This window comes from Schistocerca piceifrons, chromosome 7 (genome assembly GCF_021461385.2).
Source record: "Schistocerca piceifrons isolate TAMUIC-IGC-003096 chromosome 7, iqSchPice1.1, whole genome shotgun sequence".
In the NCBI taxonomy this organism is placed as follows: Eukaryota; Metazoa; Arthropoda; class Insecta; order Orthoptera; family Acrididae; genus Schistocerca; species Schistocerca piceifrons.
Window position 1 is genome coordinate 332,939,732 of NC_060144.1, and position 24,700 is coordinate 332,964,431.

The window sequence follows — 24,700 nt, forward strand, 5'->3', positions numbered from 1 at the left end:
TTGGTTGTAACTTCCTGACATGTTCTGTGATGGACCTGGGTTGGCGTTTCATTGTGGCACTGTGTTTTGTTGCCACTGTGGTGTCGGTTCATTATAATCACGCGACTGGTTTTGGTTGTTCCGCCATTGCGGATTGCTGTTACCATTATATCCATTAGTCAAGCGTCCATCATAATGTCTCTTCCGATTTTGACGACTATAACCGTTGCCGTTATAACCATTGCCATTGTTTGTGCCTCGATTCTGTTGCCGGTGTTCTTGCCTATTCCCGTTACCATTTGGTACTAAGTTACTACCGTTACTGTGGCTGCCATTGTAATCGGCTTTTTGTTGATTACAGCCTGCATGGTTCCACTTGTTTTCGATTTTCATATCTATGATCAATAAGTCAACAGAATCCACTATTTCCATCAATTGTTCTATATCGTATTCCGGCACATTGATGAAATATCTTTTAATTTCACTGGGCAACTTCATTTTTATTAATCTGATTATGTAACGATCAGACATGGGCTCGTCCCAGTACCTGGTTTTGTTTATATACATTTCAAAATATTTGCGTAACGTTCCCATCTTAGGATTGTACATTTCTGGACTGTACAACTCTTTGCGTAGTCTTTCTTGGACGTTATCGGACCAGAATTTTTGCAAGAAAGCACCTTCAAACTGTTGCATCGTTAGACATTTTTCGGACACTTCAGTGGCCCAGAGTGCTGCGTCACCTTGAATAAAGGAGACCACAAACTGTATTCTTTGTCTTTCCGTCCCTGTCCTGGGAAACACATTCCTGAAGCTCTTAATGAATACCACAGGGTGGACATTTCACTTTTCGCTATTGAAGGGTTGGAATGTCCTGTTTTTTATCACATTGTCCTCCTTTTTGCACATCTGATTGCTACATTCTGTGGCATTCATTACTTCGTGATGTGCGTTGCACGGTATCGCATATTGTTCGTGCCCGTAATTCACATTAGGTTGCGTTTGCGCACTCGCACCCTGCATACAGTCTGCGTTATTATAGTAATCAGTACACGGCGTCGGATTCATTATCTGTCCGCCACTGTTTACATTGCTTTCCAACACAGTCTCCGTGCGACCTCCGCTGTCACACGAGATTTGATCTGTGTTAATTCAGCATGTAATGCGGCAGCGCTAGCGTCAATATTTACACTCGCGGCTGCAGTCGCTTGTTGTACAGCTATTTTTACGTCGCTTTCAATCTTTGCAGATATCTCGCGAACCTTTACTTCTAGCCATTCATTAAATTCTTTTTCGACTTTTTGAGCTTGCACTTTCAAATATGTGTCAATACTTTTCTGTGCATCTATCTCCACATTATCCACGCAGTTGGATAAAGTCTGGACATTGTCTTCAAGCCTAGCCTGCGATAGCTGTAATTTTTGCGTCCCGCCGGCTAAGCTTTTCACAAGATCGGGTATTTCTTTGCAAGCGTCCCGCATCTCGGCAAGTTCGCTTTGGATACTGTCTAGTTTCGCTCACGTAGCATCTGAGCCAGTTTTTTGTCTCTTTCTTTTTCCCTCTGTTCTGACATTCTTTCTTTTTCTTTTTCTTTCTGTTGTCTTTGTTTGTCCTGCTCACGTAGCATCTGAGCCACTTTTTCGTCTCTCTCTTTTTCCCTCTGTTCTGACATTCTTTCTTTTTCCTTTTCTTTCTGTTCTCTTTGTTGCTCTTGCTCATAGAGCATCTGAACTAGTTTCTGATCTCTCCCCCTATCTCTTTCTTCTAACCTGCACAGAAATTCTGCAAATGGGTCTGCAATCGGTGAGCATACTGGTGCCCTGCTTAATCTAGCACTCGATTGGCCCCCCTGCCCAGGCAGTGGAGTTGTTGTTATTCTATTCCCATTCCACAGATCCTCGCGCCCAGCTACAGAAATTATGTTATCCGAGGCGGTGGCTTGGGATTCGTTTACATTTTGCAAATGATCCTCACTTTCCATATTAACAAAATTTTGTTCGTCTGGTACGGATGCTTTAGCTTGTCCTATCTTACCCATAATAAATTCACTTTAAGCCACTGACAAATCTTTAACATTGATACATACACGAATAATTATCCCCTCCAAAAATAAACACATAAATACACAAATACAATTTAAATTGCACTTTACTTACTATTTTTTCACCGAAGGTATCTCATGTGCACATGGGTTCGATGTTCCGCACAGAGCTACACAGGATGCTTCCACAATAGGCCTTACCTTTGTTATTTTTCTTTATCAAAATCCTTTATCTTTTCTACACTTTTCTTCTTGAGATCTCCTCAGGGTGTGGTTTTGTTGCTGTACATGTAAAAGAATTCATATAGGCATTAATATTTTACAACAATTAGACACATACATAATTACATTCCTTACAGTAATAAGTATTATATTAATAAATGTCGAATTTTCTTTGATCGAGCCCCACGTTGGGCGCCAATCTCGCGTCCGTCGGCCATCGTAATATATTATTATTATCATTATTATTATTAATATTATTATTATTATTATTATTATTATTATTATTTTTTGATTGTTGCCGACTTACGTGGTGGGCCTTAATAAAAATGATATTTCATTCAATTTTGATTTACGATTAAATGCTTTCCTGAAGTTCTCCTTTTTAACAATATTAATCTTAAATTATTTGTTACGTTAATGAACGTTAGACTCACTGAATCTTAAAACATGAGCATATAAGTTGAACAATGGAATAAACTTTTCATGTTAATTTCCTCAGCTAGTCAGTTCACTTTAAAGCAAAAAATCTTTAGTTATTAATTACAATTGTGGCCCACACATGCACGAGAGTATTTTTTCTTACCTCCATTAACCATTGTATTGTAGTCGGAGTCTAGGCTCTGGCTTTCGGCTGGGGTACTGAAAATAAGAATCTTAAAGCTACGTATTTCTGCAACTTCGTGCAGCTGTGGAGAAAAATGAATATTATGTTAATAGCGGGCGAGTTTTTTGCTTCCGCTAAATTTTTATAAGTTAATATCGCCGCATAATGGCGTCATTGGCTGCATCGACTGCTGCGATTGCTGAACTGTAAATTGCTTGAATGCAGGTTAATTCAAGGAAGGCGGACATGAAATCGGGATCACCTCTTACACATTAAAAGCGAACAATGATATTAAATCAATATATTGTCTGCTTAATTCATACAAATATGCTTACATTTGCCATCATTTGCAAGATGTTCGTCTACACGCAACCAAGACAAGAGAAGAAGTGAAGACGACTAAAAAATTAACAAAAGAGCGTATCTTGTCGTCTCTTTAGATCATTTTGTTATATTTCTTTGCACTCGAAACTTACACAGAGAAATTATTATTTTATGGGTACATTATATATATATATATATATATATATATATATATATAAAAAACAAACACAAACATACACACAAAATTCAAGCTTTCGCAACAAACTGTTGCCTCATCAGGAAAGAGGGAAGGAGAGGGAAAGACGAAAGGATGTGGGTTTTAAGGGAGAGGGTAAGGAGTCATTCCAATCCCGGGAGCGGAAAGACTTACCTTAGGGGGAAAATAGGACGGGTATACACTCGCGCGCGCGCACACACACACATATCCATCCACACGTATACAGACACAAGCAGACATATTTGAAGACAAGGAGTTTGGGCAGAGATGTCAGTCGAGGCAGAAGTGCAGAGGCAAAGATGTTGTTGAATGACAGGTGAGGTATGAGTGGCGGCAACTTGAAATTAGCGGAGATTGAGGCCTGGTGGATAACGGGAAGAGAGGATATATTGAAGAGCAAGTTCCCATCTCCGGAGTTCGGATAGGTTGGTGTTAGTGGGAAGTATCCAGATAACCCGGACGGTGTAACACTGTGCCAAGATGTGCTGGCCGTGCACCAAGGCATGTTTAGCCACAGGGTGATCCTCATTACCAACAAACACTGTCTGCCTGTGTCCATTCATGCGAATGGACAGTTTGATACTGGTCATTCCCACATAGAATGTATCACAGTGTAGGCAGGTCAGTTGGTAGATCACGTGGGTGCTCTCACAAGTGGCTCTGCCTTTGATCGCGTACACCTTCCGGGTTACAGGACTGGAGTAGGTGGTGGTGGGAGGGTGCATGGGACAGGTTTTACACCGGGGGCGGTTACAAGGATAGGAGCCAGAGGGTAGGGAGAGTGGTTTGGGGATTTCATAGGGATGAACTAACAGGTTACGAAGGTTAGGTGGACGGCGGAAAGACACTCTTGGTGGAGTGGGGGGGATTTCATGAGGGATGGATCTCATTTCAGGGCAGGATTTGAGGAAGTCGTATCCCTGCTGGAGAGCCACATTCAGTCTGGTCCAGTCCCGGAAAGTATCCTGTCACAAGTGGGGCACTTTTGTGGTTCTTCTGTGGGGGATTCTGGGTTCGAGGGGATGAGGAAGTGGCTCTGGTTATTTGCTTCTGTACCAGGTCGGGAGGGTAGTTGCGAGATGCGAAAGCTGTTGTCAGGTTGTTGGTGTAATGGTTCAGGGATTCCGGACTGGAGCAGATTCGTTTGCCACGAAGACCTAGGCTGTAGGGAAGGGACCTCTGAGACTGCAGAGGAGACGGTGTCTTGACACCAGCAGTTCGCAGAACTTACGGCTTCTTAGCATAACTGTGAAACAATTGAATAGGCAGATATGCACCGACTCTCTGTTTTTAAAAATTTCAACTATGATCCAACTTTAGTTACCACAGGCTTGTCAGTATTGACTATAAAAACAGGCATGCAGATTTTGTTGGGCAGTGAAATGGAAGGAGGAAACAGAATGTGTCACTGTGGGGGCAAGGTAATCATTCCCACATTAGAGGAGCCAGTCAATCTTTTAAAAGAATTATTTTGTGTTGAGATTGATCACAGCGCTCCATAAACCATATCAAAAAATATATATTTCAGTTTTTACGTGACCCCCTTTGGGGCAGATAAAATTCTCGCCATGCATAGGGTTTCACTGATTTTTGTTGTGCAGGGGTAAGTGCACCATAAAATAGGGTCACTTTTACCTCTATGCAACAGTCAAGCACAATTATTCAAGTTTACTTTTATGGGAGATGATGAGGTGGAGACAGATACTTCATGTCAGATTATTCAGGGAGTTAAACAGGCAACTGTGCTCTAATAAAAAAAATGTTGCATGACCCCAATGTGTTGGTGCAAAAGTTTAAAACAGCTCTCGGAAACTTGCCTGATGAGCTGTGAGGTGGTGGTCCACGCAGATGGCGTGCCGAGCGGACAGCATGCAACCAACGCCTCTACGAAGCATTGGTCATGCCGAGGTTGTGGTTGCAGGTATTGATCCCACAGTCCTGAGGGACATTGTCATGCGTGCACAGCATGATTCCGTCACCCAGATCGTTGACACACGCCGCTTCTAAGCTGCTCTACAGTATCCTCTTATGTTCTGGAAAGGGCAAAAGTTATATCAGTTCATTATCCCTAAAATGAATCCGGCCACTGGATGACTGAACCTGAACAAAAACATGTTTTGTATTGTGCATGGATTTCTATGCATTTTGCCTGATATTACATGAACATGACTTCAACTTGTCGGTGCAGTGTAGTGTACTTCTGTCCCAGTTTGTGGTAGAAGTGTACATGAAGATCGAGAATGAGCCTCAAGACGCCATCGCGAATGACGGCAATGTGAATCCTAATGACTTACGACAAGTGGTGATCCTCTTGTTATTGAGTGACAACATTTGAGTGATCCTGTGCTCACCGCTTCTGTCCAAAACTTTTAATACTCACATTAACGTGAAGTTTTGTAACCCGGTCCAGGAAATTAAATACATTTGTAAGTACATAGACAAAGGCAGTGACAGCAGCAGTAGGGCTGTGCTAAAATTAACCCAAGAGACGAATTGCAGATGTTTAGAGTGGCTTGATATGTGAGCAGCAATGAAGCAGTACGGCGGATATTGGGCTTGCTGCGAGAGCCACCTGACAGTGACATATCTTGCAGTGAACCTTCCCAACAGTGAGCATGTTTACTGCACAGAGGCCATCTGGCACAGTAGAGTAGCGACACTGCCCATGACTACCCTGACCACATTTTTCCATCTGTGCCAGACAGACGACATGTGGAAATGGCAAAATATTACACATGGTATGCATTACGGAAAGAATGGAATTGCTGTGTACAGGGTGCCCCCATTGAAGGCTGCTGTGGTGTGAAGGTGTCAGATGCCTGGACAGAATTTAAACTGTGCAGGTGACATATTTTGAGTGTTACTGTGTATGATTACTGCTGACCTATGTCTAAGGACCCATCAGCTTTCAGGCCCTCAAAACAGTCAATGGACAGAAAAAATCCATGTTCTGGGAAGTGCATGAGACAATGACATATTGTGCTGGTCAGTGGCCAAGTCGAGGGAGCTCTTCACTATCACATTTAGCACCTGCAAGTGCTTGAATCCATGCAGCTTTGGAACAAATATAAAACCACATTATTGGAGGAGATCGCACACAGGAGCTAAGAGAGAGCAAAGGCTGCCACAAGAAAAAAATATTTTAATGAAGCACTGAAACTTACTGAGTACAAAGTTTTCTCAATTGTGGGAAAATGGCTGATTTTGGCTTGCCCATTTCTCAGCAGATGGGATGGTTGTCCACTGATTTGCCCAGGGAGCTCAGTTACGACACTGCAGACTTGGAGGCTCAAGTCACCCAAACTGACCCCCAGTTATTACCAGAACAAAGGCAAATTTTAATAAAATTGTGAGTCATTGGAGAGTGGAGAAAGGGGTCTGTATTTTTTGGACACACCAGGGGTTACTGGAAAGGCATTCACATTGAATTTGTTGCTGACTTAATTGTGCAAGGACAGGAATGTTGTGGTAGCTGTTGTGTCCTCTGTGGTAGCTGCAACCTTGCTCAGTGGAGGAAGAACTGCCCACTCGGTGTTCAAATTCTCACTGAACCTTGCAAGTGAGGAAACACCCACTTGCAGTATAAGCAAGAGCAACTGTCGTGGCACTCAGTTGCAGCATTGCAAATTGATCATGTGGGGCAAATGCTCTGTCACACAAGCATGTGATGGAGGTGCTCAATCATAGCATGCAAGACACTCATGGTAACAGAATGTTGGTGGGCGGTGTGATCGTCTTGCATGCAACCGACTTCCAACAGATGCTGTTGGTCATTGAGTGAGGCACTGTTGCAGGTGATATCAATGTGTGCCACAAGGTTATCAGTGCATGTCTCAAGGCTTCGCCAGTGCGGCCAAATGTAGACAGATCACACCTCTCAACTAATATGAGAGTCCAGCTCTACAATTCAAAACCATCTCGAGATCAGTGATGGTCACATGGCAATGGCTGTGGAAAACCTAACAAAATTTGAAAGTCACTTTTTAATATTGTAAGCTTGGAAGATGACCAAGTTAATGATGTTTTTCAAAGCTTACAACAAAATTTGAGCAACAAGGAGTAGTTATGTGAAAGAGCAGTCATGGCGTCTATGAACGAATCAGTGGGAAACATCAATAAAAAAATTATTCATCCAGTACATTCTGAGATGACCATCTATGTGTCAATCAATACAGTGATGACAAGTTATGACACAACTACATATCTTGTAGAGTTTCTAAACTCAGTAGAGCTGTTGGTGTACCGTCCCGCAGGTTAGAGCTGAAGATGGATGTGCCAGCTGTTGGTGTACCGTCCCGCAGGTTAGAGCTGAAGATGGATGTGCCTGCCATAAAGTTATGTAACCTGGATGCACCAAGATTGTGTTGTGGCATCAGGTTATTCATTAAGGAGCTGAAAAGGCACATTGTGCAGGCCACCATCATCACTGAGAGGGCCAAAGGAGAGACGGCATTGGTTCTATTAATTCCTACCATCCCAACAAACTTGCCTTTCCAGTTGAAACGCTTGTAGTTCCATTTGAAATTTGCCTTCTCGATCACTATAAATAAGAGTCAAGGATAAACATTAAAAGTAGCAGGTATTTATCTGTGCATTGTATATTTCTCACATGGGCAGCTCTGTTAGATTAGATTAGACTAATTATTCATTCCGTAGACCCATAAAAGAGGGAATCCTCCTGGGTGTGGAACATGTCAGATAAACACATTACAAAAATGTAAGTAGAAAAACTTGAGTTTAATTAATTTTAAAGATCCTCAGTTAATAAACAGTAAAATTATGCACATGAATTAAATTTAAACTTCTAATATTTACAGGTTTAGTACTTACATCTGCTTTCATTAAATCCATCATTCAGACATTTGCTAGTTTCTTGGCTATTACAACCAAGTATTATCAAAAATTAAAGTAAATTATTCATTTCGGTGATCCCCAGTTAAGAACAGTCAGATTATGTACGAGATTTAAAATTAAACTTCCACTATTTACAGACTTAAGACTTACATCTGCTTTCCATATATCAATCATTCACACAGTAGGTAGTTACTTGGCTGTTACAACCAAGTATTGTCAGAAATTAAAGTATAATAAATTTTCATTAAAATGGTCTACTGCACTTGTTGAGAAACTCATGGATGGGATAGAAGGAGTTGGCCACCAAAAATTCTTTTAAATTATGTTTAAATTGTGCCTTATCTGAAACTAAACTCTTAATGGTTGCTGGTAACTTATTGAAAATATGCGTTACTGAATACTGGACTCCTTTGTGGGCAAGAGTAAGTGATTTTAAATCTTTATGTATATTGTTCTTCTGTGTACTGAGCAGTTAGTTGGAAAAAGAGATGTATTATTTACAGCAAACTTCATTAAGGAATAAATAAACTGAGAAGCTGTGGTTAATATGCCCAATTCTTTGAATAGGTTTCGACATAATGGTCTAGGATTTACACTACTCATTACTCTTACTATACGCTTCTGTACTCTAAAAATGTTTTCTCTGTTTGTGGAGTTACCCCAAAATGTGATACCATATGACATAATGGAGTGAAAATAAGCAAAATATGCCAGTTTTTTAATATTTATATATCCTATGTCTGACATCATTCACATTGCAAACACAGACTTGTTTAGGCGCTTAAGCAGTTCGTTAGTATGTTGCTCCCAACTGAATTTATTATCAAGTTGTAATCCCAAGAATTTTACACTCTCAACTTCTTCTACACTACTGGCCTTTAAAATTGCTACACCAAGAAGAAATGCAGATGATAAACGGGTATTCATTGGACAAATATATTATACTAGAACTGATATGTGATTACATTTTCACGCAATTTGGGTGCGTAGATCCTGAGAAATCAGTACCCAGAACAACCAACTCTGGCCGTAATAACGGCTTGATACGCCTGGGCGTTGAGTCAAACAGAGCTTGGATGGCGTGTTCAGGTACAGCTGCCCATGCAGCTTCAACACGATACCACAGTTTATCAAGAGTAGTGACTGGCGTATTGTGATGAGCCAGTTGCTCGGCTACCATTGACCAGACATTTTCAAATGGTGAGAGACCGGGAGAATGTGCTGGCCAGGGCAGCAGTCGAACACTTTCTGTATCCAGAAAGGCCCGTACAGGACCTGCAACATGTGGTCGTGCATTATCCTGCTGAAATGTAGGGTTTCGCAGGGATCGAATGAAGGGTAGAGCCATGGGTCGTAACACGTGTGAAATGTAACGTCCACTGTTCAAAGTGCCGTCAATACGAACAAGAGGTGACCGAGACGTGTAACCAATGGCACCCCATACCATCACGCCGAGTGATACACCAGTATGGCGACGATGAATACACGCTTCCAATGAGCGTTCACCGTGATGTTGCCAAACACGGATGTGACCATCATGATGCTGTAAACAGAACCTGGATTCATCCGAAAAAATTACGTTTTGCCATTTGTGGACCCAGGTTCGTCGTTGAGTACACCATCACAGGCGCTCCTGTCTGTGATGCAGCGTCAAGGGTAACCACAGCCATGGTCTCCGAGCTGATAGTCCATGCTGCTGCAAACGTCATCAAACTGTTCGTGCACATGGTTGTTGTCTTGCAAACGTCCCCATCTGTTGACTTGGGGATTGAGACGTGGTGCACGATCCATTACAGTCATGCAGATAAGATGCCTGTCATCTCAACTGCTAGTGATAAGTGGCTGTTGGGATCCAGCATGGCGTTCCGTATTACCCTCCTGAGCCCACCGATTCCATATTCTGCTAACAGTCATTGGATCTCGACCAACACGAGCAGCAATGTCGCGATACGATAAACCGCAGTCGCAATAGGCTACAATCCGACCTTTATCAAAGTCGGAAACGTGATGGTACACATTTCTTCTCCTTACACGAGGCATCACAACAAAGTTTCACCAGGCAACGCCAGTCAACTGCTGTTTTTGTATGAGAAATCGGTTGGAAACTTTCCTCATGTCAGCACATTGTAGGTGTCGCCACCGGTGCCAACCTTGTGTGAATGCTCTGAAACGCTAATCATTTGCATATCATAGCATCTTCTTCCTGTTGGTTAAATTTCGCGTCTGTAGTACGTCATCTTTGTGGTGTAGCAATTTTAATGGCCAGTAGTGTATTTCCATGTCGTCATATTTTTTACACACACCAGAAGGAAATCTCTTGGAAGTTCTGAACTGCATATAGTGGGTCTTTTCAAAGTTTAATGACAGTGAATTGGCTATGAACCACTTATTAATGTCAGTAAAAATTTGATTAGCTGCCATTTGATTTACTATTTATTGCAATGTTTGTATTATCTGCAAATAAGACAAACTTGGCATCTGGTAATGTAACAGATGACAAGTCATCAATATACACAAGAAACAGTAGTGGGCGTAATATGGAACCTTGGGGAACACCACACGTAATTTCTTCCCAGTCAGATGATGTCTGATTGACTACTGCTGAAGTTGACTGCTCATATGCATCGAGAGCCAGAAACCTGTATATATACGCAGGGAACAAGAAGTCTGGGGAATGTTGTTTACAGATGTATTGCTGTACATTTCTGGCCGTCCATACACACAGAGGCAATAATGATCTTTCCTGCACTAAGAATGTCACGCCCTTTTTTGGCACATTTTGTTAATTTGATACTCCATCGTATAAAAATGTTTCCCACGAACTAAATGAGTGAGGTATGAGTGACTTGAGTTCTGTCATTTTTTCCCGTTGTCTTAACATTTGGTGCTTTTTTTTTTATCATGCCATGTTGTTTGCTGGGCTGCAAGTGGCTCACACTTCAAGGCTTCCAAGAAAGAACTTTTGCGGTGGCTCGTTGTGTGGGTAGTGAATTTTGGCATTAGCATTTTTTATAAAAGCTGTATAACCATGGGTAACACCAATGGGCACAGCTAGTAATACAATATGTGGTTGTAGATAATCATGTGTGTGGTGTCATACTGTCATTCATGCAGTCACTCACCTTTTAACTAACTACGCACAGACACATTTTCATGAATATAATTCAAGTCTATTTTCCAGTGACTATTAGGCAAGGGGAATATAAAACTTCCTGGCAGATTAAAACTGTGTGCCGGACCAAGACTTGAACTCGGGACCTTTGCCTTTCGCGGGCAAGTGGTCCTGAGTTCGAGTCTCGGTCCAGCACACAGTTTTAATCTGCCAGGAAGTTTCATATCAACGCACACTCCGCTGCAGAGTGAAAATCTCATTCTGGAAACATCCCCCAGGCTGTGGCTAAGCCATGTCTCTGCAATATCCTTTCTTTCAGGAGTGCTATTTCTGCAAGTTTCGCAGAAGAGCTTCTGTAAAGTTTGGAAGGTAGAGACGAGGTACTGGCAGAAGTAAAGCTGTGAGGATGGGGCGTGAGTCGTGCTTGGGTAGCTCAGTTGGTAGAGCACTTGCCCGCGAAAGGCAAAGGTCCCGAGTTCGAGTCTCGGTCCGGCACACAGTTTTAATCTGCCAGGAAGTTTCATATCAGCGCACAAGGGGAGTATATGTTGTCGGTTCAAGTCCCTGCACTAACGTTTTTGTTGTTTTTCTTGAGGTAAGAATAATACAATATGTGGTTGTAGGTAACCATATTATTATTATAACTTTTGTAGAATTCGTAGCCAACCTATGTTGGTGGGCTAGCCATAAATACTGTTGCCAGTTTTATCATATTTTCCATTACAAGTGAACCTCGCCGATTTGCAGCCTTAAAAAATTGTCAGATGTACTACGAAAAATTAACTGCACATCATCGGAATAGAAGGAAATTTTTCCGTAATAATAATAATAATAATAATAATAATAATAAGCTGTTAGAACTTAACATGTAATCCAACCTCAGCCGCTTTACATTCAAAGCCTACAGTTGGACCATTTAGATATAGTGATGACCCGCTTAAGGGTCTATGCAGTGTATCTATAGCTTATAACAGTGTATTTTATTTGCTAGAAACCTTTTGTTTTCTTCGAATAGGTTTAGAATACAGACCGAACCATTTCTATTTGAAGTAATAATTCCTCTTCTGCATGTTCTCAGCATAATCCGGAAAAATGGCGCGTATCATTACTTTTGCATCAGTCCTATACTCTACAATGACTCTGGCTGTGATTTTCATCCACTACTTCTTGTTGCGTCAAGTGCACAATGGAAATATACACCAATCCCAGATCGGTGGGCATTGGAATCAAAAGGGGTGGCTGAAGAAAGTGCTAACCCATGAGAGAGTGATTTTGAGTCATTATCTGTTCGTTAAATTAAAGACAAGAACATAGTTACAACAAGATGTACACTGCGATTTCAGAAAGTAAGATACACATTATTATGGCAAGCCAAGTAACTTTTATTGAATGTTGCACTACACTTCAAAGTGTCACAGATACATAAACTACTTTTCAACTTAGTCACAAAGTCCTGCAAACAGGGTTCGGAATGTTCTCTCAGTTGTTCAGTTCCTCGATGATAGAAATCTGCTCCTTGGCCACAGTGCTCCAAAAATTGCTGTGTGAACAAATGTCCTCATTGTTGAAAAATATCTGTCCCCTTAGATGTTCTTTCAGCTTGCCAAAAAAGATGGCAATTGCACTGTGCAAGATCTGGATCACTCATGTCTTTGCGGCATAGGTCAAATTATTGGTACCATTTCACTATGGTTGAGACACGACATTGCATTTGGCCCATGTACCACCTGGATTTCATTAGACATTTTGTGCACAAGAATCACACTATTCCACATAATTCCCTGATTTAACTTTGGAATGTGTTCCCAGTTGCTGCACCATTTCAGTTGGGCACAGTTATGCACCTATTATCCGTACCACAGCAGAACTGTCTTTGTAGAAAACCCGTAACATGTACTTTCTTCTGACAATGTGACATACTGTTCTGCAATGGTCTTAATCGGATGTCATGTGTAACTTAGTTTTTGAAGTTGCTGCCTATCTGTGGTTGTAGTTTAGAGTGTATGATGCATTTGAAAATGCAATAGATGATGTGATGTACTAACCCTTACTAAACCATGGGTTAACATTTCCTTCTCCCGATCTTTTCACTAGTTCCACAAATTTTGGGAGAATTACTAATATCTTTCTTGAATGATTCAGAAGTTACAATATACTTGCATAACTTTAAGACCATCATTACTTCTGAATCATTTCCTGTGACTTCTCTGCCCAGCAGCAACATTTGGAGTAACTTTCCCCTTCTTATGCCATATTGCCTCCCTGCTTTTTGTCTTCTCTTGGCTAAAGATTATTTTAAATACTAAGCTATAGATTTTAAAGTTTTGTCTTTCAATCCAACTCCAGTTATTACTATTATTCATTTCAGTTTTGTTGTTTGCATTCTTTCCTTTGAGGTCCTAGTGTATCCATCACTTTTTGGGTCTTATTTTTATTCATCTGCTCACTGTCATTCTTGAAAGAATCAGAGCTTTTTCCACTGCATTTGGAGACTTTTAATGTGTCCTGGAGACTTTTAATGTGTCCTAATGCCGGTCTTAATCACGGTAGCATTTAGTTTTTTTTAAAATATAGATCAGACCATCTCGCCAAGATATTACTTACATTTCATTTTTATTCTCATTTCTTCTTCTTTGTATCCTTTACCCCCCGCCCACCTTTCCGCACTCCCACAGGCAAGAGCTCAGTGTACTGTATTTAGAAATAACTAGATGATATCTGAGCAGCGGTAGCCTCACTGAGTATTTCAGCTGTGCTGCGCACTTGCTGTTTATGATAAGCTTGTATTTTATCTGTTTTAATTTGTTTTCCTAATTTGAAACATAGGAGTAAAAAATATATTGTCATTATTAGCAATTTATATGCTTTGAGACAGAAAAGAGTCCACTGTCCAACTGATCAGTAGGCACAACTGATGCAATAAAATTATGTCTTGTGTGTGATGTACAAGCGTGGGATGTAGAGTAATTATTTTTTAAGGTGAGAAAGCCAACGAGAAAAGGAAAGTTTTATGTGTGGTTAATGTTTTTGTCTGCATAGTTCTATCCATTTCTTTGCGTTAAACTCTTTATATTCTGGTGGAAACATCTTAGTTGAATTATCTTTATTTTCTTGTTGTAGGCCTTCGGGAATGCCAAAACAGCACATAACAACAACTCTAGCAGATTTGGAAAATTTATTCAAGTTAACTACAAGGAGAATGGAATGGTTCATGGGTATGTTCTGCAGCTGTTATTTGATAAAGATTATATTTTTATTTGGAATACATTCATGACTTCTTGCCTGATTTATCAGCTGGTTATCCAACTAATACTGATGATAAGTTATTCCGATGTTTATCTTATAGTGCTGTTGTCCAGAAGTACCTCCTTGAGAAATCCAGAATATGTTCCCAAGGTCGCAATGAACGCAATTACCATGTGTTCTATTACTTGTTGGCTGGAGCATCTGAAACAGAGAAGAAAGCTCTTCATCTAAAAGATATGGAGGAGTACCACTATCTCAGCAAGGTACTTTTAGTTGAATTCTTTTAAATAAGATATGATACTAATTGTAAAAATTATGAGTAATACAAATATTTCATTCAGAACTCAATTGGATTAAGAAATAAGGAAGCTGTAGCAGAAATTTTGTTGGTATGCGAAAAATCAATTCTTCATTATGTGATAAACAATGGAGAATACAGGATGGAATGTAACAATATTATGAAAGGACGGTTGCTGCTCACTAAAAAGCTGAGATACTGAGTCGTACGAGGGGCTATCCAAAATTTTCGGTACTGGTGCTGCCATCTGTTTAAAACCTTACCTTTGGACTAATGGTCACCATCACCCTCAAACTAGTTCCCATCCACATGTACACACCGGTCCCAGCGCTTCTGCCATTGGTGAAACGTTTTCTGGAAGTCCTGTTCTTTGAGGGTGTTTATCACCGCCAGCGATGCTTCTTGAATCCTCTCCAGTGTTGAACTGGTGGCCTTTCAACTTGAGTTTCAGTTTTGGGTATAGTGCAAAGTCACAAGGTACTAAATCTGGTGAGTACGGTGGGTGGGGTACAACTGCCATGTTTCTTTTATTGCCAAAAAGGTCCTGCTCAGAAAGGACATGTGACAATGCGCGTTGTCATGATGCAGCAGCCAGTACCCTCGATGCCAAAGTTTGGGTTGTCGTCGCCGCAGGTTTTCATGGAACTGTTGCAAAACGTCACAGTAGTACACGGAATTCACTGTTTGGTTGGGTGGGATGAGTTCTGTGTGCACAGTTCCCTTGGTATCAAAGAAACGATGATCATGCTCTTCACGTTGCTCTTCACCTGTCTCGCTTTTTGGGGTCTTGGAGAGCCCGGGCTCTTCCACTGGGACGATTGTTGCTTTGTCTCTGGGTCATAACCGTAAATCCAGCTCTCGTCGCTGGTGAAAACGAGTTGAAAGTAGGCTGGTTCATTAAATGCGGTCCCATGAAGGTCCATGTACCCTTCAGATCACTATGCCTTCTGATCAGCAGTCAGGATCCTTGGCACAAACTTTGCGGCGACACAATGCATGCCCAATTCATCAGTCAACATTTGTTGACATGTCCCATAACCAATACCCACTTCATCCACAAGATCTTGAATGGTTCAATGTCGATCCACACGAACCAGTTGTTGAAGTTTGGCAACAGTGTCTGGCGTTGTGCGGCTAACGGGCCTTCCAGTGTGAGCATAATCTTTGACGTCTGTACAGCCAGCCCTGAACCGAGCATGCCAGTCAAACACACGCTTACGGCTCTTGCTCTGTCTGCAAAACACTTCTTGAATCATTGGAAGGGTCTCCTTTGCACTTTACCGAGATTCACACAGAATTTGGTACACACGCGCTGTTCTGTTGGTGGATCCATTGTAAAATTGCCACAAACCAAACACAGAGTATTACGGGAATCACTGTGGACACGCAACATGCCCTCTCAGCTGAATGCCACTCTGCACACTGACTCATCAGATACGCAGCTCTCGCCATTTAGTGGTGCAAAGATCTACTACTCCTACTTTCCAGATGGTAGCACCAGTCCCAAAAATTTTGGATTCCACCTCGTAGATAGGTACAGCCAAAAGACTGTCACAAAATAAGCTTTTGCCCAACGAGGCCTATGTCAAAAATAGACAAAACACCCACACACACACACACACACACACACACACACACACACACACACACACATGACCACAGTCACTATCAGCTGAAGCCACACTACAAAGAGCAGTGCAAGATGGGAGAGACAACTGAGTGGGAGTGAGGAGGTGAAGGGATAGTACGGTATGAGTGGGGGATGGTAAAGTGCTGCTAGGGGAGCGTTCAGGGATGAGGTAGTGTGGTGTGCGTACTGTAAGACCTTCGGTACACCCACCATCAGATTATTTGACTTGTCGCTCTAAAGAAGTAGGCGAGTGTCAGCAATACGTCTCGTGGTCTTATCGTAGCGTGTTTATCTTCTGCCGTTAGGTCAGACGATAGAAATGCCATTTGCATGCTTAGAGTAGCAGATTGATGGTGACCAACTTTAAACAGAAACTGATTAATTTTCACACACATTTATTAAAATAATTAAAAGCATAAAAATAACGTAACTTGGTTCTGGATGCTATTTACAATTGACATTCTGAAGTTCCTTTGGTCTTGGTACGTTAATCTTATTCTCCCATATCTCTGATACTTGACAAAGTGTCTATACATTTCTCTTCATGGCTATGTACAGGAATAGATTATCTTATTAGGCACAGACTGAAACTTGCCTATAGACTGGTACAGACTAATGCAGACTGACTTATCGGAGGTCTGTACACTCGTTATAATACCTCGCGCGTTCAGGTATCACTGCGCGAGTGTGATCCGCGAGGAGAAAAGGTTCTACGTTAGCAGCAATCTCATTGGTTGCATTACATATTAATACACGGATTGGCGGAAGCAGAATTTGGTCCGTCTCTATGACAGCGCCATCTCGTAGTGCGGAGACGGACGAGCGCTGTGCCTGCGCTGTTGTGCTTAGCGGGGCGCGCTCTAGTGGGAAAGTTGTATATGCGCTGACTACGCAGAACTATGTACACAACAGGTGGAGAGTGAGTAGAACAGCTAGGTGCAGCCTGGAGGTTAGACGGAGGGAGGGGGAGAGGGGGGGGGGGGGGTTAGAGGAAAAGGAGAGAAGTAAAAAGATTGGGTGCGATGGTGGAAAAGGGGTTGGGTAGTACTGGAATGGGAACAGGGAAGGACCTAGATGGGTAAGGACAATGACTATTGTCTTTGAATATCTCACTTAAATTTTAAACCCTGTTCATATTAACATAAAATTCACTATGAAACCTGAAAAATAGGGCCAACTGTCTCTCCCTGAAACATTAGTGATGAACAGAATGGTCACATCCATGGGTCTCAGTATATATAGAAAACCAATGCTCACAGATTTATCTCTCTCCACACTCAAAGCAATCACCATCTGTATCAAAGAAATTCTGTACTAAGGACATTTGGTCCAAAGAGCTCAAACACTGTAAGGTGGCTAGAGCCTTGCCAGTGAATTACAACATCTACAAATAGTGTTCCAAAGGATGGTTACACAGATTGATAAATTGTGCAGGCATTTTGGCCAGAAGCAACAATGCCTGAGGAAGGGGTTAGTCAAAGGGAGAAAAAGAGAAGCAAAGAAATCTCAATGCTTCGGGAGTGCAGCCGGTTGTCATACCCCACACCATACAATATTTCACCTCGACACTTATTGGACATCTTCAGATGGCCATTGGAGAGAGACAGTAATCATAGTGCTGTGTCACACATAAACTAAGTAAAAACAAATTATCTTTCTCTTGGGAAGTTTCTACCACATCTAAAATTGATTCTTGTTTACAAAAATTCATAAAAACTATTACAAACCTCCTATTTCACATACGAAGATAGACAGTGAGTGCCAGACGAAGCCTACAAGGCAGCATCTACTTGGAAATGACAGCAGATGAGAGAAATGCAATGATAGTTCCTCAAGTACAAATTCAGATTTCATTTTAATCTGTTTCCAATGTTCGTCTCATTCTACACAGCACTAACATATGTAAACAGCTTATCAAGAAATCTGTCAGAACATGCTTCTATTGTCTGTCACGTTTCTCTATTTGCATATTCATTTCTTCTTCTCATTGAAACTGCATTCTGTAAAATGTACCAGTATATGCACTGCAAAAAGCAGGGGGAATTTATTATGTGATGACCATGTAGCGGAGGTGCTGAGTCGTGCACGCGCGCGCACACACACACACACACACACACACACACACACACACACACACACACACGACCACTGTCTCTGGTAACTGAAGCCAGACTACGAATAGCGGCACATGATGGGAGAGGCAACCGGGTGGGGGTAAGAAAGAGAATGGGGTGGGGAGGGGGAGGATAAAGCAGGGTAAGGGTGGGGGACGGTAAAGTGCTGTTGGGGGCAGAGTGCAAGGATAAGGTGGAGAGAGGGTAGGGCAGCTTGGGGCAATCAGTAGGTTAGATGGGGGGGGGGGGGGGGGGGAAGAGTGGGGGGGGGGGGGGGGGGGGAGCGATAGTGGGAAAAGAGAGAAATAAAAAGATTGGGTGCGATGGTGGAATAGAGGGCTGTGTAATGCTGGAATGGGAACAAGGAAGAGGCTAGATGGGTAAGGACAATGAAATATTCAAGTTCCTTTGTTCCATGTGGTCACACCACTAATGTGTAGTCCAGGTATTGATAGAAATATGTTGGCTTGAACTTGTTGGACTCTAGTGTGTTTGCTTCAAAGTGTTTCATATGTAGGTTTCCCAGACTACCTAAAGCCACATCATCAGTTTGTTCATAATATTTTCTGTGAGACAGGAAATAAGTTGATACGAGAATGTGCTTCAAGAATTTAGTGAAACTATTGTCGACCTTCTCCACAATTAGTTCCAAGGATTCAGATTTGATACTCTCATGTTGAAACAGACCGTAATATCAATATCATGGAACTGCAGTTGACTGAGGCTATTTATAAAATGAGCAGAGATGCGAATGTGGTGTTTACACTTCCCCACATTTTCTCTGACAATGTATTTCAGGCATTTTACCATTTAGTACATAGTTGTATCAGTATTACTTTGCATTTTGCAAAGGGACCACTTGGCAATCAGGTTTTTTTAATCTTCATTGATTTGAAATTCAGAACTTTGAAATCAGTTGCCAAGTGCAGTTACATGTGACTCTCAAAAATTCTCAAGAAAATCCACTTTGAAGTTCTCCAAGCAATTTTAATTCACTAAAAGTAGAACAGTCTTTGAAGGCCTTCATGACTCTGTTGATAACACAAGACTAGTAATTGCTGGCTTGAGCCTTTCTTCAGTCCCCCTCTCTTTTTTTTTCTCAATTCAAACTCCTACTTCATTTAAATATAATAGTCATCAAAAATATTGTTTTGGTTAACACATGTATAACTATAATTTTTATGAAAAATGCTCCACTTCTTATTTCTAATTACACATCACACTCAAAATTCCAGTTGCAAATATAAATACTTATTAACAATCTGTTATAAATGATTGTTAATAAAAAAATTCAATTTAAATAATTGAAAATTAAATTTTTATGGGGTAAAAATGGATAAAAGTTCGGTTGGAGTCAAATACTGGTTGTTTGGATTACGTTGTTATATGCCACAGATGTGGTCTCACTCGAGCCAAAGTGATAAGCACATAACATCACAGAAAAAAATAATTTTCATGGTATTAAGCCCACCTGCTGCATTTTTACAGCTGCAGTTTGTTTTTTCAATAGATGAGTTAGAAAACAAACTTTTTTTTGCAAAGTTTTGAAATGAATCATGAATACCCCATTTCACAGAAGATTGGATAGTACAACTGACGATGAACAATTGAATGAAGTTTTATGCAGTCTTCTCTGCCTTTAATTTCACTTCCGTGTTTGATCAAGTAGGTGCCAGTTCTATAGACACCTCATGAAGCTTTCCACTTAACGGTAAAAACAAATGTCAGTGGCTGTACTAATGGGGTGCATTTTTGTGGAAACAATTTCGGGGTGAAAATTTTCAAAAAACTTCATACTACAACAAGGAATGTAATGTGCCTACTGCTATTTGGGCATTGTAAGGCTGTGGACCACGTGAAAGTTTTGTGGTTGTCATTACTTATTTGTATTGTCTGCTTGTCTTGAAAACAGCTCATTAAATAAGTGTGTTGCTATATCTTAGGCAGCAGACTCCTTCTTTGAAGATACAATGTCCGTACCAGCTGTAAATAGTACCAAATACTAAGGGGGGAGGGGGGGGGGGGGCAGTCCTTATAAGTTGCAAGTGGATTACCCCAATCTTAGCAGTCACGAAGTAGTTCTATATCTTTCTGCTTAAGTAAATCTCCTTTCCACAAACTAATTTTATTCACATTACTTGTTATCTAGAAAGAAAATTCTTACCACAGCAAAGTTTTGCATGTGAAATTAATCTATTTTCATTATATTTTAACTTTAATCAGTGTGGATCAGCCACCTGAAAGAACTGTTCCACCATTAATAACCTCCACTGTTATGGGGCAAGCCTGACACACTGAGAAGAGATATCATCTTCCTTTGAATTTCATTTTGTAGGATTGACATTTTTCTGTTTGTAAGCCATATCTTTTAAAAGATCAAAAATAACGTGACAGTAGGACAATAGTGTTGTCCTTGTCGAGTGGCAGAATTACAATTTCCTTGCTCTCTTGAAGATTCCTAAGTCCTACTTGCTATTTCTTGAAGATGTTTGAGGTAAGCATTGTGTCACCTTGATAGCACTCCCCAAGTTTCGTGGTAAACCTCTTCTGCTTCATCTGGTGGGAGTGAACCTACAATGTGCTCTGTGGAGCTGATATAATCCATTATTGATATTAATTTTGATGGTCATGAAATGTAGCCCTGCAGCAAGGATCTTCACTTTATCCTCTTCCATATGTTTGACAGTAAAATTAATTATTCTGGATGTCAATGCTTCCTACCTTATCATTTTGTGGAAGTGATAGAATTCTGCTTTCTGGCAGGTAGATATTTTAAACTATATGAAGTCTGCTTGTTACCAGTTCATATTGCCAAACCAATCCTGAACACCTGCAGTAAGTGTGTCTGATGTGGTAAGCTACTTTACTCGCTGCGTTAGTTAAGACCTTTACTCGCTGCTTTGGTTAAGATAAGACTGGATTGATCCTACATCAGCTACACGCACTGACCTCTGTCTTCTTAATTGGAGCCATCACCATCCTTCGCAAAGAAATTCCCTGCTAAAGACTCCAGTCAACAGAGCCTGAATACTGTCATATGAGGAGAGCTGAGGCTGTAAACGGTTGTTGCAGTCAAAATCAACAATGCCCGACGAAGGTGCTGAGAGTGGAAAAGTAATTGAGAAGCCAAGGATAACATATCTGCCTTATAGTGGACTAATCTTCTGAAACATCAGTAGACTCTCAGAAACATAGCATCCAGTGTAATTTGCACACACAAAAAATATAAAAAGTCTGCTTGGTAATTTTAAAGACAACCTTGATCTCCTAGGCCATCCATGATCTAGACGTAGCATCTTTGATTAGTAATCAAAAGTCCTCGGTCCCAGATTCAAACCCTGACTGCTTAACTTTTGGATAAAAATCAGCAGTAATGGCAGCTGAAGACTTCTGGCAGAAGGAGTCACCCTCATTCTTGCCAACCTCCTTGTCAAAGAGGGTGGATGAGCAGACAGAGCTTCAAGGCACTCTCTTGCTGTTGGGATGGGAAAGTGTTCCTAAAAGCTGGAAGAATCAGCAATGAACAAGGGCATGAGGATGCAGAAGGCAATGGAAACCACTTCATTAAAGGCAAATAACGTGTATCCAGAGGGCATGTGGCATGTAACTGAAATAGTGTCAAGACGATCTCTCTATTGGGAAAAGATTCTGTACTAGTCCCCGATTTGGATGACCAGGAGGGTATTGCCAATGCGGAGGTGATCATAAAAAAAAGGTTGAATAACCAATGTTCTGTGAGTTGGGATGTGGAATCTCAGAAGTTTAAAAGTGGTAGGGAAGCTAGAAAATGTGAGAAGGCACTTGCTAAAGGCTCAGTCTAGAATTAGTGGGTGTCAGTGAAATGAAATGGAAAGAAGACAAGGATTTCTGGTCAGAGGAGTATGGCTAACATCAACAGCAATAGAAAATGGTATAATGGGAGTAGGGTTCATTGTAACTACGAAGATAGAGCAGAGAGTTTGTTGTGGGTTGATAATTGTAATTATAGACACTCTGGAAGTACTGATTATCCTTGAATTAATGTTTTATATTCCATGATGTACGTTCCTTGGAGAGAAATAAATTAATTTTGTATTGGAATCACGGTGTTGTGTGTCCATAATATTTTGGTGCCGAAACCCGGGAGAAATTGCAATTTCTTACGTGATTTCAACAATTAACGGCTTACTTCACACTGTAGGAAACAAGAGACGATGTCGGACCGCATCACAAGCTAAGTCCATTCCAATATAATATGATCGCATGAACTGGTTGCTTCAAAACAATTTTTGCAGCTTTGTAGTGCAAGCCTGAAACTTGCAATCAGAGTAGTTATTTTTGTTAAAAAGTTTTCGTTCACTTACGTTTGCGCATACGCTGCTTGTTAAACGTTTAAGCTATTCTTAAGTGCACTTGTAAACAATCTTACAACAGCCGTCTTTAGTAAGACATAATGCAGGACGAATCAGAGATACAGTTAGAAAACTTCAAAAGAAAGTGAACTAGGGAGAGGACTAATGCTACGTGGTTTTGTGTGACTGTTGATGCTATTACCACAGAAAGTCCGTTGATGATTTTGAACATTACAGGGAACGTCTTCAAGAAACTCTAGAGAAGCTCGTTTCATAGATGACGCTATTCATAATTGTCTCTCTGATGATGAATACAATGCAGACGTGCTGAGCTGTGAGGAATATATAGACAAAGTCAAACGCGCTATACAGAAGGCTACAAAAGCAATTGATTACAAGCTTTCAGCCTCAACGTCGCAGACAAATATCACGTCACCACCAGTGGTCACACAACCAACTGTATTCCACTCTGTCAAACTACCAGCAATTAAGCTTGAGTCATTTTGTGGAGATGTCGAAATGTGGTCCCGCTTCTGGGAACAATTTGAATTGACCATTGATAAAGACCCATCCCTTTCTACAGTAAACAAACATGTTTTCCTACGAGGGTATCTGTTAGGCGAACTGAAGTTGCTAGTAGATGGAATACCTATAACGGCTAACACGTATGAAGAAACAAAGAAAATTTTATTGAATAGATACAGAGATAGCAATCACATTATACAGGTGCACCTCGATTATTTGGATGCGCTAAACCTGTACAGTCAGTGACACCTGAAATGCTGAACAGTACATTCCTGGAATGTAACCGTCACATTCAAGCACTGCGTGTTTTAGGAGAAGACGTCGTGGCATACGGTAAAATTCTCACTACGAAAATTCTACGTGCATTTCCTGCTGAAATGTGCCAGAAATGGGTCATTCATGCTAGAAGAACCAAAGTAGCGGAAGGAGATGTACTGAAGCTATTCAACTTTTTGGAAGAAGTAGTTCGTGGTGCTCTCACTGCACAAAAGATTCGTACAGAATATCAGTCATCTTCTAGCTTCACGCCCACTGCAGCAGCGCTTCACATAAATTCAAAGCAAGTGAAAAATCCGCGGAAGCCTAAACGAGACGTACCGGTACAACCATATTGCGTATTTTGCGTAGCTCGCTCTCATTGGGACCAAGACTGCAACATAGTAACTGACAGCCAACAACGTATCGATAAACTAAAGCAAGATAATCGCTGTTTTATATGTCTAAACCGAGGTCATAATGCTAGAAACTGCAGTAAGAAGGGCAAGGTCTCGTGTTCTAAGTGCAAGAAAAGTCATCACAATGCTATCTGTACTGACATTGCTGCCTCTTCTTCATCTTCTCAGCAAATTAGCTCTACATCTGTAGGGAGAATCGACGTAAGTTCAGCAGGTTTTACTTATCTTCAGACAGCTCGAGTTTGGGTCAGTGGACCCGTGCACCCAACTGTGCCTTCTGATTTAAGAAAACTTGTATGCACACGTGGGCTTCAGTTTGCGGACATAAGGGATGGTGCAGAAGATCTTCCCATCGAGATTCTTATTGGAGCAGATTACTATTGGAAAATCGTTAAAGATTCCCTTCCGATTCGACTAACGTCATCAGTTGTTCTGGTACCTTCCATTCTAGGTTGGATTCTTAGTGGAAGCAAATCAAGCACCACGGCTAACCTTGTGACAGCAAACTACATCAGTTTAGAGACAGCGA

At 41.1% G+C, this 24,700-nt stretch overlaps 1 protein-coding gene across 1 annotated transcript in view; it reads left to right on the plus strand.

Moving 5' to 3' along the window:
- LOC124804595 (unconventional myosin-IXa-like) overlaps positions 1–24,700 on the plus strand; it is a 348,200-nt gene that overhangs the window by 58,668 nt on the left and 264,832 nt on the right. Inside the window, exons 4-5 of the mRNA XM_047264786.1 lie at positions 14,474–14,568; positions 14,700–14,862. Coding sequence (XP_047120742.1) covers positions 14,474–14,568; positions 14,700–14,862 — 258 coding nt within the window. The remainder of the gene's footprint in view (positions 1–14,473; positions 14,569–14,699; positions 14,863–24,700) is intronic.